Source organism: Armigeres subalbatus, chromosome 1 (assembly GCF_024139115.2).
Source record: "Armigeres subalbatus isolate Guangzhou_Male chromosome 1, GZ_Asu_2, whole genome shotgun sequence".
In the NCBI taxonomy this organism is placed as follows: Eukaryota; Metazoa; Arthropoda; class Insecta; order Diptera; family Culicidae; genus Armigeres; species Armigeres subalbatus.
Genome location: NC_085139.1, coordinates 195261865 through 195279391, shown reverse-complemented (window position 1 = coordinate 195279391; position 17527 = coordinate 195261865). Strand labels below are relative to the sequence as shown.

The 17527-nt window shown below is 37.5% G+C and overlaps 3 protein-coding genes and 1 long non-coding RNA gene across 5 annotated transcripts; 1 reads left to right on the top strand and 3 right to left on the bottom strand.

Annotated features, from left to right (window-relative positions):
- Positions 1-2453: 2453 nt before the first annotated feature.
- LOC134209594 (protein-L-isoaspartate(D-aspartate) O-methyltransferase) lies at positions 2454-4150 on the bottom strand. The gene is made up of 4 exons (XM_062685593.1): positions 3868-4150; positions 3670-3812; positions 3166-3403; positions 2454-3091 (listed from the first exon to the last, which is right to left on the bottom strand). The coding sequence occupies exons 1-4, from the start codon at positions 3920-3922 to the stop codon at positions 2844-2846; spliced, it is 684 nt and encodes a 227-aa protein (XP_062541577.1). The 5' UTR covers positions 3923-4150; the 3' UTR covers positions 2454-2843.
- Positions 4151-4838: 688 nt separating this feature from the next.
- On the top strand, positions 4839-5767 carry LOC134209580 (DNA polymerase alpha catalytic subunit-like). Of its 2 annotated transcripts, none has more exons than XM_062685586.1 (2): positions 4839-5272; positions 5344-5767. In XM_062685586.1, the coding sequence occupies exons 1-2, from the start codon at positions 4897-4899 to the stop codon at positions 5550-5552; spliced, it is 585 nt and encodes a 194-aa protein (XP_062541570.1). In that variant the 5' UTR covers positions 4839-4896; the 3' UTR covers positions 5553-5767. The 2 variants fall into 2 exon arrangements, with proteins under 2 accessions (XP_062541570.1, XP_062541563.1); XM_062685579.1 differs by having other exon boundaries at positions 5332-5767.
- Positions 5768-7208: 1441 nt separating this feature from the next.
- Positions 7209-8311, bottom strand: LOC134209573 (uncharacterized). Its single transcript, XR_009978760.1, has 2 exons — positions 8157-8311; positions 7209-8061 (listed from the first exon to the last, which is right to left on the bottom strand). It is a non-coding gene; the product is annotated as an uncharacterized LOC134209573 (long non-coding RNA).
- Positions 8312-12235: 3924 nt separating this feature from the next.
- Positions 12236-13165, bottom strand: LOC134206865 (uncharacterized). The gene has a single exon (XM_062682603.1). It carries the CDS (start codon positions 13163-13165, stop codon positions 12236-12238), a length of 930 nt encoding a protein of 309 aa, XP_062538587.1.
- Between the last annotated feature and the right edge of the window lie 4362 nt (positions 13166-17527).

The window sequence follows — 17527 nt, the reverse complement described above, 5'->3', positions numbered from 1 at the left end:
TGCATTTGCTTGTCATTCATAGACCCTTTGTTTACGGCATTTTTCGAAAGTAAACACGGGATAAGGCTTTTCGGGAGGGGAAATTTTCTCTCTCCGAGGTCGGGCCGATGACGGTTCGGAAAAAAATCCCGTTATCGGCCCGAAATTGGAGAAGGCTTATCCCAGACAGAAAAAAACGAGTGGCTTGGCCGTTTTTTAGGGTGGACCTACACATATTTAGAAAATAACACGTTGTAGGCCCAATCAAAAATTAGTTTTTTCTAAGTAATTTAATTGAAGATGCGGAACATTTTTATACTATTAGTAGCTATTAGAGGATGCTATCGAAGGGTGTTAAAATTGAATTTGTTTACTTTTCATTGTAGGCCCTAATCAATTGTTAAGCGAGATTTATCATTTTACACTACGCACTTCACTAGGTTCTTTCCATAATTAATTTCCGCCAGAGATTACGCATTTCCCGTGCGGTAAAATTCAAACGGAATTGTTTTTTCCGCGGGATTTGCATCTCTACACATGGGATTTTAACCATACACGACGCTTATTCGCTAGTCACTCTGCCATCTACGCTGCAGCTCCTACAGTATTTGCAGGCATTCCTCTACTTACTTCCGCAAACTTTAGGCAATTGAATACCACATGTTCTGTAGTCTCCTCTACGTCGACACACGCCGAGCAGAAAAGTGACGACACATGGCCGCACCGGTGCAGATATTGACGGAAACAGCCGTGTCTGGGTAGGAACTGAGTACCAATGCATTCAAATGACCGCAAATGAATATGAATTGATGGAAAAAGTAAAATCTATCTACCTGAAGTGCTATTTCGACCTCTCTTATGTGTTTTTCTTATTTTTTTTTAATACACGAGAAAGGCACCACCAACGCTAGGTGGATTGATCTGGGTTTTTTTTATGAATAGTTCGGTCTTTTACAGATTTTCTCAACATCCCATTATACCTAATGATTCCATAGATTTCCCAAACTTTATGGATTTATCAATGGAATGCGGGATGTTTTCCGGGACATCTGGCAATGCGGGACAGGTAGGCAGAATGCGGAAATGTCCCGCACAATCCGGGACGTCTGGTAACCAGTAGTGGGAAAAAACCGGTTTCGCACCGGTACGGTTCAACAAAACTCAACACGTGTTCTCGGCTGCTGCAGTGTTCAGTTGTCCAAATGTCAGTTTGTTTATATGAACGGCTCCATCCTTGTCGTCTAATAGCTATACGATGACACGATAGGGCGCCACGTCGTTTTTGTTGTATTCATATTCTTGGTACTTCCCCATTACTACATCAACACTTCCTTCCTCTCCCTAGTTACGGTAAGATGGGCGTGGCCAGGAGTAGTAATCCTCATGCTTTTGTTATTTTTGTTTAAGACTGGTATCAAGGACCACTCCCCTTCTTGATTTCTGATAGCATTCTGGATAAAGATCTCAAAAGTAAAACATGAGTATCACTAGTGTCCAATCTACGAATTACACCGTAACAATGCTAATGCTAATGCCGTCCGGCGGCTTCCCCATCTTGCCGGTCACTTCCACACTTCTTCTATCTATCGGGTTTTGCACAGTCAAAAATGAACGTAGACCCCGTTTCTGACTATTACTTCACCTCCCCAGTGATTTACACACCGGTCACTTTTTTATTTGTTCCGAATTCACCCGGAAAATGAGAATTTTCGCACTACAAAAGATAACAGTATGGCGACACACCGAAAATACAGTTCCGAAATATCTCAGCATATCAAAACGGATTCTATGTTGAATCAATAAAAGTCTGAATCTCTTTTTTTATTTTTATGGAAGTTAGGATATAACAATTTCATAAATACTAAACATTTTGACGGTTAGTAGTCTTCTTGTTATCTAATTTCTATGCATTGAGGAAAGTTAGAGATCTGTCGTATTAAGTCCTGTGTACTAGGATTGTGGATGAGTGCTCGGAATGCGTAGGCGTGGTAGAAACGATGAAACATGTGAGGTTTGCATGCTCGCGATTCGATATTGAGCGTAACGACATGCTGCTTGTTATCGACATGGATACGACCCCGAACAACATCACTTAAGAGAATCTTCCGGGACTAGGATATTCGGAATGCGGTGTACACGGCAGCTTGACAGATCATGTCGAAACTGCAGTGGTGGAGGTGTCTTGAACCAAACCAACGACCAACGTATGCAATGCACATGCGGAGGTCATAGTATACGTAGTACATGTGCGGTGGTAGTTGCTCATCTCCAAAACGCGAGTTAGTGAAAAGACCGTTAGGTCTCTAACACGGCTTGCAATCGACGGGTGGTGAGGTTACCACCCATAAGTCAATATTTTGTGTTTTTATGCCTTGTGCGTTACCATTAGGTGACCCATATTGATCCACCCTACCCTAAATAAAAGACATCAGCTTTTAGGACTAATTTTGAATTGATTAAAATACAAAAATATATGAGATTTGCAATTCACACATTATATATTTATTCCGGCATAAAGATATTTTTTGTGAAAGCCTAGTTATTTAATTCCTCTAAGTAGATTTACATGTCAGATGCGATTTCTATAAATCAGAATAAATTATAAAACGAAAATAAATAAAATACGCTCGTCAACATCAAAGACCAAACATATTTTAATACTAAACTGTAATATGAGTAGGTTTCCACAACAAAACACAGCCGTAAATATAAAACTTCTAGAAAACTGAGATTTAGAGGCTGAAAAGTGACCACGGAAGCTCAACCTAATAGAATCTTTTCTTCAAACTGTAGGCAAAGAGCAGCAGCAACATCAGCACCAGCAGCACACGAAGTGCCATACAAAAGCCTCTGCGGCTAAGGCATCACGAGTGTAAATCCGTCAGTGGCACGTACATCACCCCCATCAGCCGGGTCTTCTCCACCTTGCCATCGGTGTTCTTGTCGTACTGCTCGAGGTACTGCATTCCTCCATCCGGGCCAACGGGCACGATCATGCGACCACCCGGTTTCAACTGATTGATTAGTTCTTGAGGCGTCTCGGGGGCAGCGGCTCCGACGTGGATACAATCGTACGGGGCGTGCTCTTTGTAGCCTTGTCTACCATCGCCCTCTATTGCTCGATAAGAAATGATTGTTAATGTTATTACCAAATGATGGTACATACAAAATATTTAAAAATCTTACCAACAAGAATGACCTTCCCAGTGTCTATGAGGGATTCATCGTCTGCCTTGATGTTGTTTTTGCCGAGTTCGACTAGTGCAGGATGGTGCTCTATTCCAACCACGAAACCGGTTGCATTCTCCTTCTGATGAATATAACGAGCAAAGCATGCGGTCAAATATCCCGAACCGGATCCTACATCCAACACTTTACTGTCCATCTTTAAATTCGACTCCAAGAGCTCCAAAGCGTAGGCATGCTGAAATAAATTTATTTTTTGTTTGCCATTTGTCCCACAGATACATGTGACCAAACGTTTGATTATGAAAATGAACATTCCCCTTACGAAGAAATTATGCCTCAGAACATTTTGTACTAATCCATCAAATGAGTCAATTAATTTGTAATTTGTTCATGAACAAAAAAAAAACTTAACAAGTGCCAAATTAAAAACGTAATAATACAAATACGTCATCTACAGCCAGCAAATTGCCATATAAGATAGTCTCGTTCATATATAATTACCATATGAGGTGCACTGATGGTGGCCCCATGGCCAATTCGCTGCGGAGAATCTACGTAGGGTTGTAAATTGCTCGCCACATAATGCTTTCGATCCGTTGCTATCAAAGCTTGAGCCACTCGTTCACTCTTAATGATGCCATGTTCTGTAATGTGCCACAGTATAGCCAGGGGAAAAAAAAGAGCACCAGAAATACCTACCTTGCAACTGACGGATTAAATCTGCATTGGAAAGTCCCCGCGAGCGCCAGGCCATAGTTGTTGCGCCCAGCAGCAAGCACACACAGCAGATAGTCCACAAATGATCTTTTCCGATGAATTTCGTCCTGTGTCGACGCACGTAAAGGATTATAGAACTGTTATGAGAATTTAGGAAATATCTTTTGGAATAATCTGGCCACTACACAAACATATTATCAAATTTTCACTGCAAAGATTTTTCAATTTTCAACCATTTCGAATATGACATATAAAACAGCTGTCAGGCCGTAAAAAAACAAACAGAAAAAAATAACAACACTGAAAAAAATAAATCTGGCAGAGTCTAATTATCGCTTAACATTTAAAAAGGGCCTAATAACGTAAGCATTGCAAAGATACAGTTCGAAAAAATGCATCACAACTCCAATTCCCATTTTGCAGGTCATGATCCCGCATAATGAAATACATTGTGGAATATAGTTCGAACATGAAATTCAATATATCTAGATTGCTTTGAGAAAAGGTCGTATGTGCAAAAGAGAGATTCTCTTTGATCACGCTCTCTTTCGCTAATATATCGACTAGTTTTGCATGTTTTGCTACATTTCCACTTCAGCATGATAGACAAAGCTATTATCTTTGGTTATCTGCCAAAAAAATCGAAGTAAACTTTTGTATAGTTTTGTAATAATCGAAAGAGAATACATCCAAAGAGAGGCTTTTTTTTGCACATACGACCTATTTTCAAAGCACTCTAGATATGTCATATGTTAATTTTTTGTGTAAACTTTCATTTATGGCTTCACTGCAAATATAGACGAATCCAAGTAAAAATAAGAAGAAGACACACGACGGTGTTAACTTTGACAGATCCTACAGCCATCGACCAATACATAGACGGAATGGTGCCCAGTTTTCCGAGCACCACTCAGTACCCCTGGGGAGTGACCGATTACAATTATTATAATAACCTGACCGTTGAGAAGCCCCTCAATTCGAATTGCGTCAGTTTGACAACAGTTGTCAGTTATGCTCATTTATTTATTTTCTTACCTTTGTTTTGTTAAACGCGCTCAAAATTTTTGTGCGAAAACGTTGTTAGTTAAAGATACATATATAAATAGGTTTCTTTTGGTTGGATTGGTTTCCATGAATGGAAACATTGATCCGGATTTGATATGCCACCGGTTAATGGCAATGCAGATTCCACAAGATAATTACTTTACGATGAGAATTTCATACAAGTTTAACGTGCTGCCACTGGCGCTGCAGATTACTCAGATTGCGGGAAACCTGATGAACCGAACTTTACCCAGGTGTTGGACCGAGAAAAACGAATTCTTCCTGCATGCATTTACCGAAAAGGACTACATCGCGCCGGATAAGGCTCTCAGAGCTGGAACAGGTAAGTTCTTTTTTTAGATCGTCAATGAAGTCATTTATAGAATAAACTTCTTTAAACAGATTTTAATCAAGAGAAACCGGAAGCGGCTGCTGATCGCAGCAAACCTGAAAATAAGGCGGCATACTCCGGCGGCCTTGTGTTGGAAACGATAAAAGGATTCAACGGCAAATTTATCCTGCAAATGGATTACAGCTCCCTTTACCCCATATCATCCGGTCCGGGAGTACCACATTTCATTCACTACGGTGCTATCGCCGACGACCGATGCAGTAGATGGTGAGAACGCCAGCAATCAGATCCTCCAAACAAGCGAAATGGGAATATTGCCCTGTCAAATTCTCAAACTCGTCGAGAGCAGAAAGTCAGCGAAACAACTAATGAAAGCACCTGGTCTGTCACCGGAACTTAACATGCAGTGCAACATTTACCAGATGGCGCTCAAGCTTCCGGCTTCCGGTTGGCGCTACACTAGATCCTGATTCTATGCTCAGCACATGGCCGCTCTGACCACACTAAAAATTCGGGAAATTCTTATGGATACCAAAAAGCATCGTGGAAAACTGAATTATCAGGTTGGTGTTTACATATCACGTTTCTAAATATTTTCTTTTTGTGAGTCAACGCAGACCACCGCCTTTGACCACTTTTGCTGTTGAACACTCAATTAATTATCTTTTTCCTTTTCTGTCCAACAGCTTATCTATGGCAACACGATCAACACCAACAGCATCGATTGTGACGAGCTGTTCAAGATCGATGCTAACAAAAAAGCACATCGTCAATAAAACATTCAAATGCTTGGATCTGAACGTACTACAAGTAGAAAAAGAAGTACCTACGCGGCTGTTTCAATAGCCAAGATCTGGGAAAAATTCGAATGCACGCATGCATGACTTGCATAACTGCAGTTATAGAACGTCTATGTAGTGGTAGAGACTTAGAAAAATCATTATCAGCAGATTTGTGTTTTTATAACAGCGATCGTGTAAAGACTTTCTAGACTAGGTTTTTTTAATCAAAGGCTAAGAAGGGCCCCTAGTAGAATCCATGTTTGAGACGAATATTTGCTCGACTGGGAATACTGTCGTCCGGTCAAATTACTGCTACATATCGCCATCGACGAACTGGACTTACTGTTAATGAGCAAGCGCAACATCTACACTGCTCGCCTCACTATTCCAACCAGTTCTCAGCATTGGGGCCCTTTTCAATGCACTGGACAATATATGCGGATTTGAGACGCGGGCACTTGGAGACCGCTGTTCCATTTTGGCTGTCGTACAACTGACACAAATTCTTATTTGAGCTACAAAACTATTTTTACCAATAACATAATATATACATATTATAAATAAATAAATAATTTCAAATTACATACAATAGTGCTGAATAATTCTCGCTTAACTTTTCAAAAGAACCTAAGTAACATTTTTTCATGAATTAATTTGAATACTGCAATCAATAGCTTTCATGTTGTTCTGTTGATTGCGCTATTCAAATTAATTCATGAAAAAAATGTTACTTAGGTCCTTTTGAAAAGTTAAGCGAGAATTCTCATGATTTCTCTCTCCTTCCCGCATAATAGAAAAACAATGTGGAATATTTTATTGAAATAGTTTTATTGAAAAAATCGATATCCTCGAATGCTTATACATAATATGTGCTCAGTGGCGTAGCCAGAAAATTGGTATGGGGGGGTTTTCTTAACATTTTTTTTCGAAAAAAAAATTCTTCCGAGAATGTTGTCTCTGGGGGGGGGGGTACGCCCAAAACCACCCTCGTGTCTACGCCACTGATGTGCCTAATAGTCTACCCACACTAAAAAACAATTAGTTTAAATTCAATATAATCGATAGAAGAAAACTTAAAAAAGCTATCAGCATGGGGTGGTATTGCAACGTAAATGAGTTTCACCATTATAATTAATTTCAGTCAGTTTTAAAGCGACAAAGTAACATCATTTATGCATAATCTTTTCAAGTAAAAAAATAATACCTAAAGTTCAAAACATTTTCGAAAATATTTTATGGACGTTGCTCGCCTTTCCCCGAGGTGGTGTCGAGTTTCGCCCCATACAGTAAATAAACGCATCGAAAAAACATATTTTTCAAAACCAATTAATAATATCCTTAAACTGTAATAATCAATATGTTTCATGCTTATATTATAGGCAAGACACAATATAGAGATGACTAAAGAGACAAATCTGCAGGATGCGGAGGATTTATATTATTCCACAAGAACCAAAGTGTAGGGTGGTGATTGTGCCACACTTTTCCCTAATTGAGGAAATGCTAATAGAATACTTGAAGTTGAATAGCAGCCATAGAAGAAAAAAAAAGAAACATTACATACCACATTTAGTTAGCGGTTTCAATCTATGATGTGAAAGAAGCTCGAACCCAATTGTGAAGGACTCGAACCCGAATCTTCCAATTCCCGGGCTAGCTACTTTGGTCTTTGGCTCGTAGTTCAGCAGCTCTAACGCTAATTCGAAAAACATATTTCCCGCATCGTTTAAACCGTTGTTCGAATCCAGTTGTCTATAGATATGCGGCACCTTCGTCAAGGAATATGTGCGGTAAATACGGTTATTTCCCAAGGTCAGTAACATTTCAAAGTTCCTTATTGTGCAGTCGAGGATGTAGTTCCCAATACTTCCTTTTGTAGAATGAAGATGCAACTTTTACGACCACCTACCGCCAAGTGTTATTTCGGTTTATGTCGTAGATATGCAACATATAGTCTCGTCCGTAGAATACGCTCTTGAAAAGTGGTATTAGACGGTTCTGAAAAACAAAATGATTTGAAAAAAACATTGATTAATCGTCAAATTAGCGGTACCAAACCATTTGAAAATTAATAATAAATATAGTAATGATACCTTGATTGCGGCTTGATCCCCTTAGACGGCCGTATGGACAGTATTAGACCCTGTCACCAGATGGCACTTCTTATTATGTGGTTAAACCTAAAACTCCATATAGTCGATGTCTATAAACCAATTCCCTGGTTTAGCGGTTTGGAAAGCAGCAGCATTTCTTCTTTCTTTCTTTCTCTCTTTTGGCGCAGACCTATCGGTCCATTTCAGCCAAGTCTTGTTTTGCGGGTGACAACATCGCATGTCATTTATGAAAACGAAACGGGAATATTGAAGTTTGACAGTACTCTCATTTCAGTGTCGGGTAGTGTCAAATGCAATGTCACGGTTTAAGTTTGTTTATCAAAATTTCGCGGATTAGCTAGTTTCAAACACTAATTTTAGTTTCTCTTAAGAATTCGGCAATCTGTTTATTTTTTTCTGGTTTGTTTTCAGCTAGAATAGGAGTAATATCATCTATTTGTTGTAATATTGGATATTTCAGTCTAATTGTTTGGAATTTAGGGCAGTGGTGAAGGATATGTGTCAAGGTTTCGGTTTCATTGCATTCGTCGCACCTGTCTGAGCTAATTAGATTCCAGTTGTATAGTCTATCTTTTGTAGCTGTATGTCCTGCTCTAATTCTGGATATAATTACTGTTAGATCTGTTGATAAATTAATATTATCGAACCATGGTTTTTGAATTACTGTAGACATTATTAAAAGTGTTGTTTTCCTTTATCTAATGATATTGTTTTGTATTTTGATCCCAAATGCAGTAGGTTTCTTTTTTAATGTTTAATAGTAAGTCACCTTTTGTCAACTTTAAATCCTCTATATTCGTTTTACTAGCACCTAATTTAGCAGCCAAGTCTGCCCTATCATTTCCTAATAATCCTATGTGTCCCGGTATCCATTGTAGAATAATCTGTTTGTCGTATAATAGTGCTTTATGTATTATTTCATTGACTAAATAATTTTCACCTGCTTCAACGTTTTTAGTAATTTTGTGGCACTTTTCGAGTCTGTTAATATTACTGGAGATTGAATGTTACTTTGAGAAATGTATTCAATTGCTTTTAGAATTGCTGCAAGCTCCGCATTCATGATCGTGAACTGTGTCCTAAGCCTACCACTATAAGAGATTTTTCTTGACTGTCATAGATCCCGTAGCCTGTTCTATCTTGTGATGTTGATCCAACTGTATAAATAAGATAATTATCTGGGTAGCTTGTCTTAATTAACTCTATTACCATTTGTTTTGTACGTTATTTGTTAGATTCTTTTTAGTTAAGTTTTTGATTTCTGTATTGACTATTAAGTTTTTGGCTGGCAAAGTGAAAATGGGTTTTGCTAATTGTAGTAAATGGAAGTTATTTATGTTTGCTATTGTTTCTAAATAAGAACTATGTTTGTGTATTTCTTCAGTATGGATAGATTCAATAAGGAAGGGTACTATGGGGCTATTATTGTGATACAAATTTTTGGTTATTTCCTTGATAGCTAAATATTCTGCTCTATCTTTTAGGGGTAGTTCTCCTGTTTCAGCTAGAATTACATGGTTCGGGGTTGATTTCAAGTATCGCATTGACGTTCTTATGTAAAGGTGGTGGACAGTTTCTAATTTAGTAAAAGAGGTTTTGGATGTTCCTGCTGAAAGTGTTAGACCGTAATCTAAATGGGGTTGTACAATTGTTTTAGCAATTTTAAGTGCTGTTTGAGGGTGGGCTCCATTTTTTCTTTGTTATCATTTTCAGTATGTTTATCTTTCTTCTAGCTTTTGTGACGCTGTTTTCAACTTGCTTATTGAAATTTAATCTATGGTCTATGAAAATTCCAAGGAATTTGTGGAAAGGGTTTACTTCTATTTGAGTGTTTTGTATAGTGATACTGGTTATGGGGTGGAATTTATTTGTGAATATCACTGTGGCACATTTTTCTGAGTTTATTATCATTCCTAGTTCATTCAATGCGTTTACTGTATGATTTAAAAAGTTGTTCATTTTATCTACTGCTTCTGCTATTGTTTTGGCTATGATAACTGCTGTAAAATCATCTGCGAATTGAAAAAACATTCTGTCTTTTCTAGCTAATTTATGTATTTGCATGGTATAAATGTTAAATAAAATGGGGGACAATGGACAGCCTTGAGGCAATCCTTTGTTAGTTGTTCTAATTATCTCTGTACCGTTTGCTAGTTTTAAAATTATTTTCCTCTTTTTAGATATTGATAAATCCAATTGCTTATTTCTGGGGGTGTGTTTATGTCATTTAGAATTTCTATCAATTTTTCAATATTTACATTGTCGAACGCTTTTGTTAAATCTAGAAAAGTTGCTAATACTATTTCATTTTCTCTTTTAGCTTGTTTAATGTGTGAGACAAGAGTATTTACACAGTTAACTGCTGATATTTTTGTTTAAATCCAAAGGAATAGGGTGGCAAAAGATTTTCTCTATTTAAAAAATTGATAAGTGTTTTTTAACTGTAAAATTGAGAAGTTTTAGTAAAACGCTTAATAACGAAATTGGACGATAAGATTCTGCTTTAGAGGGTCCTTGTTATGCTTTAGTATAGGAACTATTTTATCTCTCTCCAATCATTAGGTATGTCTCCTGTTCTTAATACTAAATTTAACATATCAACTATTTTAATAAGGATTGGTGGATTTAATTTTTAAGAATCTGGAAGGAAAGACCATCGTTTCCTGGGGCAGATGAATCTTTTTAGAGTGTATAGTTTTAATTAAATCTGAAAGGGAAATGTTTGGAATTGATTCAGCTGTGTTTGTTGTATGAGTGATTTCATTTTCTATTTCTGGGAAGTTAATATCAATAAATTTTAATGCTATTGTTTTATCATTTAGTAAGTGAATATTATTTTTGGATGTGTATCCGCCTCCTATTCTTTTAACAATGTTCCATAGTTCTTTGCATCCCATATCTGGATTTATTGAGTCAATTAATTTATTCCAATCATTTCTTGAGGCTTTCCTTATTAGTTGTTTTAGTTTCGCTTTGGCTTTTTTAAATTGTATTAAATTTTCTTGTGTTAGGTTTCTAAAGTATTGGATTAGCAGATTATTTTTTAATTCTAGTTGTTCAGCAATTTCTTTATTCCACCATGATTTTGGAGTTCTGTTACTATTTCTATGATATTTATTTTTTCTATTTGTTCTTTTATTGCTGGAAGAATGTCATGTTGGTCTATAATAGTGTCTACGTCTATCTGGTTTATCATTTCTATAGCTTTTGTTTTATTGATGCATTCGATTTTGTAATTAAAATTTTTGGCTGTGTTAAGTATTTCGAAAGTTATAATTCTGTGATTGCTCATTATTTCATCGAAGTGTATGGTCCATTCTATTCTATGTGCTATGTCGGACGTAGCAAAAGTTAAGTCTATGGTTGATGGGGAGGTGTTGGGGGATTTTATTAAAGTTGGGGAACCATCATTCATGTTAATGAGATTAGTGTTTTCTAAAAGGTGTTCAAGTAGTTCTCCTCTAGGGCAATTACTTTGGTTAGGATTCCAAGTACGACTATGGGCATTGAAATCACCTGCAAAAATTGTTGGAAGTTTAAGTTGGTCGATTATATCTATTATTTTTTTTAAAGGATCTTTTATGTTTTGATTTCTGATTGGAGGTGGAGGGATGTAAATTGAAATAATTAGTATAGGGTATTCAGTATTTAGTGTTTTAATTGCTATTGTTTCTAATGGGCTTAGATCTGGCAATGCAACTTCTTTGAATGTAATTTCATTTCGAACTAAAATACCGACTCCTCCGTATCCATTCTGCCTACATTGTTTAACAAAATTGAATCCGGGGATTTTACATTCTTCGTTTGATTTGATCCAAATTTCTTGTAAGAGTGCAATGTCTATTTTGTTTACATTAAGGAAGTTTTAAGAGATTTACGGGTATCTAATGGGCGAATACTGGTTATATTGTGTTGTACAAACTTTAGATTCCTGAAACTCCCATGAAGTTTTTGATTGGGTGGGATTAGAATTGACTGTCATTACTTCCGCTTCTATGATCGATTTGATTTGGTCACTTATGTTTATTAACAAAATGTCTGAGTCAATTGTGTCCTTACTATTTCTGGATTTTCTGCGTGTTTGAGGATGGTTTTTGAATAGCTGTAATTTTGTTGAGGATAGAGGGAACGTCTACCTGTGTTTCTTGTGGATGTTTGTTTTGGCTGCCAGACCTATTTCGTGTTCTAGAAACCTGTCTTGCTGGTCTATTGTCTGATTGAGAAGTTTGTAGTCTTGTTTTTGGTCGTGTATTGTGATCGTTCGTTATGATCGGTGGAAAATCTGTTAGTGAGTCCAGTCTGTTTTGTACTTGATTCGGTTTTGGAAACTTGTTCGCTGCTTCCATGAAAGTCAGTCTTTCGTTCGCCATGACGTAACGAATTTTGTCCTGACGTATTCTTTCCGGGCAATTTCTGGCTGTTACTTTGTGCATTTGTTTGCAGTGAATACAGCTGGTGGGGTTGGAACAATCCTGACCGCCATGTTCTTGTCCGCAGTTTTCGCATCGTTCATTCCTACATTTGCAAGCTATTTGTCTGTGTCCATACCTCCAACATTTGTTGCACATCTTAATGGGAAAGATGTACGCTTCAACAATCGCTGGAACACCATAGATCGAGACGTTTTCTGGAAGTTCCTGTCCTGTTACGTAGACTTTCACTGTGTATGTTGGTATTAGGATTTGGTCCTTCATCCTGTTGATCCGTTCCACTTTGATGATCTTCTTCTTTCCTCCTGTTTGGATGTTGTTTAGAATCTCGGTTTCGGTGAGCGATGGGGGGACATTCCTAATAATCCCTATCGATTCCTTCAGCATGTTGGGTACATACACCTTGTATTTAAACTCCTCCGACAGAAGCTTGGAATTAAGCAAGTCTTCTGCCTCTCTCGGTCGATTGAATGTGATTCGGTACCGTCCTTGTCCAGCAAATTTCAGTTCTTTATAGTTTTTGATGCCGATGTTGTGTAGTATTTTTGCGATTTCCATTGTATGAACCGGTTTGACATCTTGGCTTTCCCTTTCGATGAAGAAAACTGTGTGTGTCGTATTTTGGTCCAGTCATTCCTTGTTGAATTTTTGTTCGTGTTTACCTCTTTCTTTTGATTTTTCCTTTTGTCTTGTCCGTTGTTGTTAGTATTGCCTGTGTCAGTCTCGTCTGTCAAGTCAACATTCATTTTGTCTGTCATTTTACCTGCTGCGTTTTCTTTTTTGTGTCATCTCCTTACCCTTATCTATCTTGTACGTTTTGGCCTTCTGAGTTTCAATAATTTCTTCTAGCTTCCTTCGTACCCCATGTCTTATGCCTTCATTTATTCCAGACTTACCTGGGGATGAGTTCCGGTTTACCACATCCCGATCCTCAAACCCCCTGAAATCGTTTTCATCCGCACTCATGCACTGAAACTTAACCTATATTTACACCACTTTCATAAAATCTTAACCTAACCTATTCTAGCTGATAGTAATATATTTTTTGGATTTTCGAATTCAAAGATTAGATAAAATTAATGGAACCTTAAAAAATAAAAGTAGAATCGAACTTAAACTATGACTATTTACACATGAGAATAACCTTCACTTTCAATCGAGAAAATGTAAAACTTTTTTTCGCTCAAAACCGCGTGGACGCGAACAAGCTAAAACAAGACCAGCTTTCCACTTTCCGATGTTGCTGCTTTGAACGTTGGCGCGAGAGTGCAGCATTTCTTCATACAAGTTTGATATTCGTCGGTGACATGTTGCTGTACTTTGCAAACAGCCAGTTGACGAACGATTTCCGTCATGCTAGGTTACGAGCCTGACCAAAAGAAAAACAAACCTACTAGGAACATCTTAAAAAATGAATCAATTTACTCTTACCCTTCTTGGTTTCCGCTGTGAAGTGGCACTGAAATCCAAATCAATTTCTTGTTCATCATATTTTAATTCCGGTTCGTGTTCCGCTTTTTTCCATCGGAAATGATTTGGTACTGCTTCGTGTTCTTTATGCCTATCGATGGATCTGCATGTTCTACATGGTGTAGCTGGCCTCCTTTATCGATCGAGTTGGTTATCCCAAGGGATTTATTTTTGTAAGCTCGTGCAGTCGTGGGTAACCCGCTGCTGCTTTAAGATTGTAGTTGCTTCGTTTCTGAAAAAGTGGGAATACGCTGGAATCGTATCGACGGTTCCACACTCCGTTGTTCAAACGCGACGGCGATGATGACGAGATAAAACCGACGGCGACGAAACCGAGACCGAACTGACGGTGCACCGGGTTCCAATCAACTTACAAATCCCACTGAAAGCACGCCACTCAAGCAAGTTTTCTTTAATCAAAAATGAAATTATTCATCATGGTCAACATGACTGAACAAAACACCAAAAAAGAAACATCACTTCAGAGGAGCAAAACAAACGAAAAACTGTCAAAACGTCGAGAGGGGTAAGTCAAAGGCTTCGTAAATTGAATGTAACGGAATGTAATTCGTCACCCACGAGTAGGGTGACCATATGAAATTTTTCCAAAGGAGGACAATTCACCTAAATCGTAGCGAAAAAGGAGGACATTTGGTTAAAAAGGAGGACATAAAAAACATCGATCGATTGTTGCTTTTTGGCATGATTAAAAATATTATATTTGTTAGAGTTTTGCACACTAATGTTTATTGGAAGAAGTTTTTGTAAGAACCAGCAAGTAACCCAGCAAACAAGAGATCGTATAACATTGCGAATAAGTGCACAAAGTGAAGGCCATATAGGGGAAATGACGGCTTTGGCAGGTTTTGTTCTATTATTGGCAGGGGGGTTTTTTATGACTGACTATGCTGAAATTTGGCATAAACATTCTTTGCATATCAAAGAATATTATGGCCAGATTTCATAAAATTTGGTCGACAAAAACCCCCCTGCCAATAATAGAACAAAACCTGCCAAAGCCGTCTTTCCCCCTACGTACACTTTGCATGAACTCAAATAAAAGCATGTACCTATATCGCCTCCAACTTACACTTACTTGCTAGCACATGCAACTTTGTTTAAGCTGGGTGATATGAAATTTTTTTCTACTTTTTACTTATTAAGAAAATTATTTTGAGCTTTTTAGTGGAATGTCTTCACTTTTTTTTGGGCCAAAATCTATGCAAAATGCACTTTTGGAGGATCCATTTTTAAGCCAGTGACGCAAACCAGATAGGCGTCCCGCGTTTCGCAGGACGCTTGCTGGTCACATTAAATATTCCCAACTGTCATTATAGCACATTATAGTCCATATCACTTTCCAGATATAAACTTCCAGCGCCTTCTTTGTAATGGTAAGATTTTCGCTTAAACTAATTTTGAAATCAACTGTGAACAGAATTTTAACAAGAACAGCGCTCACAATTCTGAATATTTCTAAATAGATAACTGACTGAACATTAGGTTCTATAAGAACGGAACACAAGATGCTTAGGGGACCAATGAAATTTGTTTCTTGAATGCCATTAAGAATCACAAAATGTAAATGATAATGATATTGTTAACTGTATCACCAAGTTCTTAACTGAAGAAATTTAAAACTGTTCCATTTCAATTCCATTCTAGGCATGACGTAGGGACTACTCTTTGCCGCACATATTCATGAAACGTACCGTGCGATGCGTTCCAAAGGCAATTCAATGGGTGTTTACTCGTAGAAAATTTTGAGAAGCATTTGCATTTTTCCTAATCCAATTTCCTATCCAATCCAATACTTATTCTTCTGTTATCTTCGACATCTGTCTTACTGCAACTCAAGCATTCAATTTTCGATATTAATATTGATTTTATTCAAAAACTTATACGAAAATATTTCATATTAGAAAGCAAAACACCATAATATGTGCATCGATTAATTTGCTAATGGATCTCTGTTGCAGTAACTAGAATTACTACAGAAGAAAGTTATTTTTTTTTAATATTCAAAAAGGAGGACATTTTAGCGCAAAAGGAGGACATCTGATTTTTAATGAAAAAGGAGGACATGTCCTCCTTTAGGATACCATATGGTCACCCTACCCACGAGGGGTATTTTTCTCAAAATAAAGAAGAAGACATGGTGCCCGAATTTTCAATGCTTTTGTACCGGACATTGCGGTCTATGTATTGGTCTATGCCCATGTCTCCAATCTCGAAGATCATTTCCGTCAATATCTCTAATTCTTCTCTTGGTTCTCACTCTTGCTGCTTGCCTCGTATAGCTACCACTTGGATCTCCTTCATCACTCGGTATCAGCGCGTTTTGTAACCATAATCACCGCGGTCAAACGAGCAAATTTTAAATTGCTAGTTGATTTCAATCTATACAAATGATAGCCCTACGACCCGACACCAACTGCCAAAATAGTTACCGTTCCTTAACACCATTCTTGCTTTACCCCAATATTGATAACCCAAAAGCTTCGGAAGTACACTGTACATAATATAAATATTATCTGGTAGGAAGATGAAAATCGTTACTTTGTGAGCACCGGAGATTTTGTAGCCGTGAGTTCAAAAGGGAAGATAATCTAAAGCAGATTATGTTCGTAGAACTTATAACCTTAGCTAGGGTCATAGTTCTTAAGGATCGTGTCTTCGTCAGCAAACTCGGTGCTCCGGATGGTCACAATGATGGACAAAATTCTTCTCAACTTGTTTGACGTTTGCAGATATCTTGGAAATAACTGACGGGGCTACTACAGCTTCAAAGATTGGCTTTTGTTATTTGATCATATCGATGATTACATGCTTGTTCATAGTCTTAACTGCCAGGAGCAGTCACGGTGCAATATTGCACTAACAAAAATGTGCTTGCATCGATCTCTCATATTCTCTTACTGCTGTTTTGTTGCAGCCAAGGATGTGGTTAAATACCCTTCGGCTTTGTAAATGTTTCTTTTGAAGATAGAAACAAGATGAGTAATACAAATTCTTATTTATTTACATAATATTAAATACAATGTTAATATTGAGTATGGTGCCCTCAAGTGAGGAAATCTTCAAATGCAATTTCCATTTTTTAACAAATATGAAATAGTTATGTGAATCGATACATTACAAATAATTATACACACCTATACAGACAACTGGTAATCCTTACAATTCTCCAGGAAAACAATTTCATTCCGAATAACTAATGTATGTGACACGATATCTTGTGGTAGACTAAATATTCAGCATGATTCTCCATAAACGGCATTCACTTTCAAAATGAGCTTGTTCTCGCGAACGACAATTGCAGCCTATGGTCGGTGACTTTGGACACTGCATTAATAATTGTAAAAGATCATTAATCCTCTGATCCGAAATTGGCCCGGAAGTACGTAACCTTATGCCTTAGAACGGAAAGAGATTGTAGTTTGACAAAAC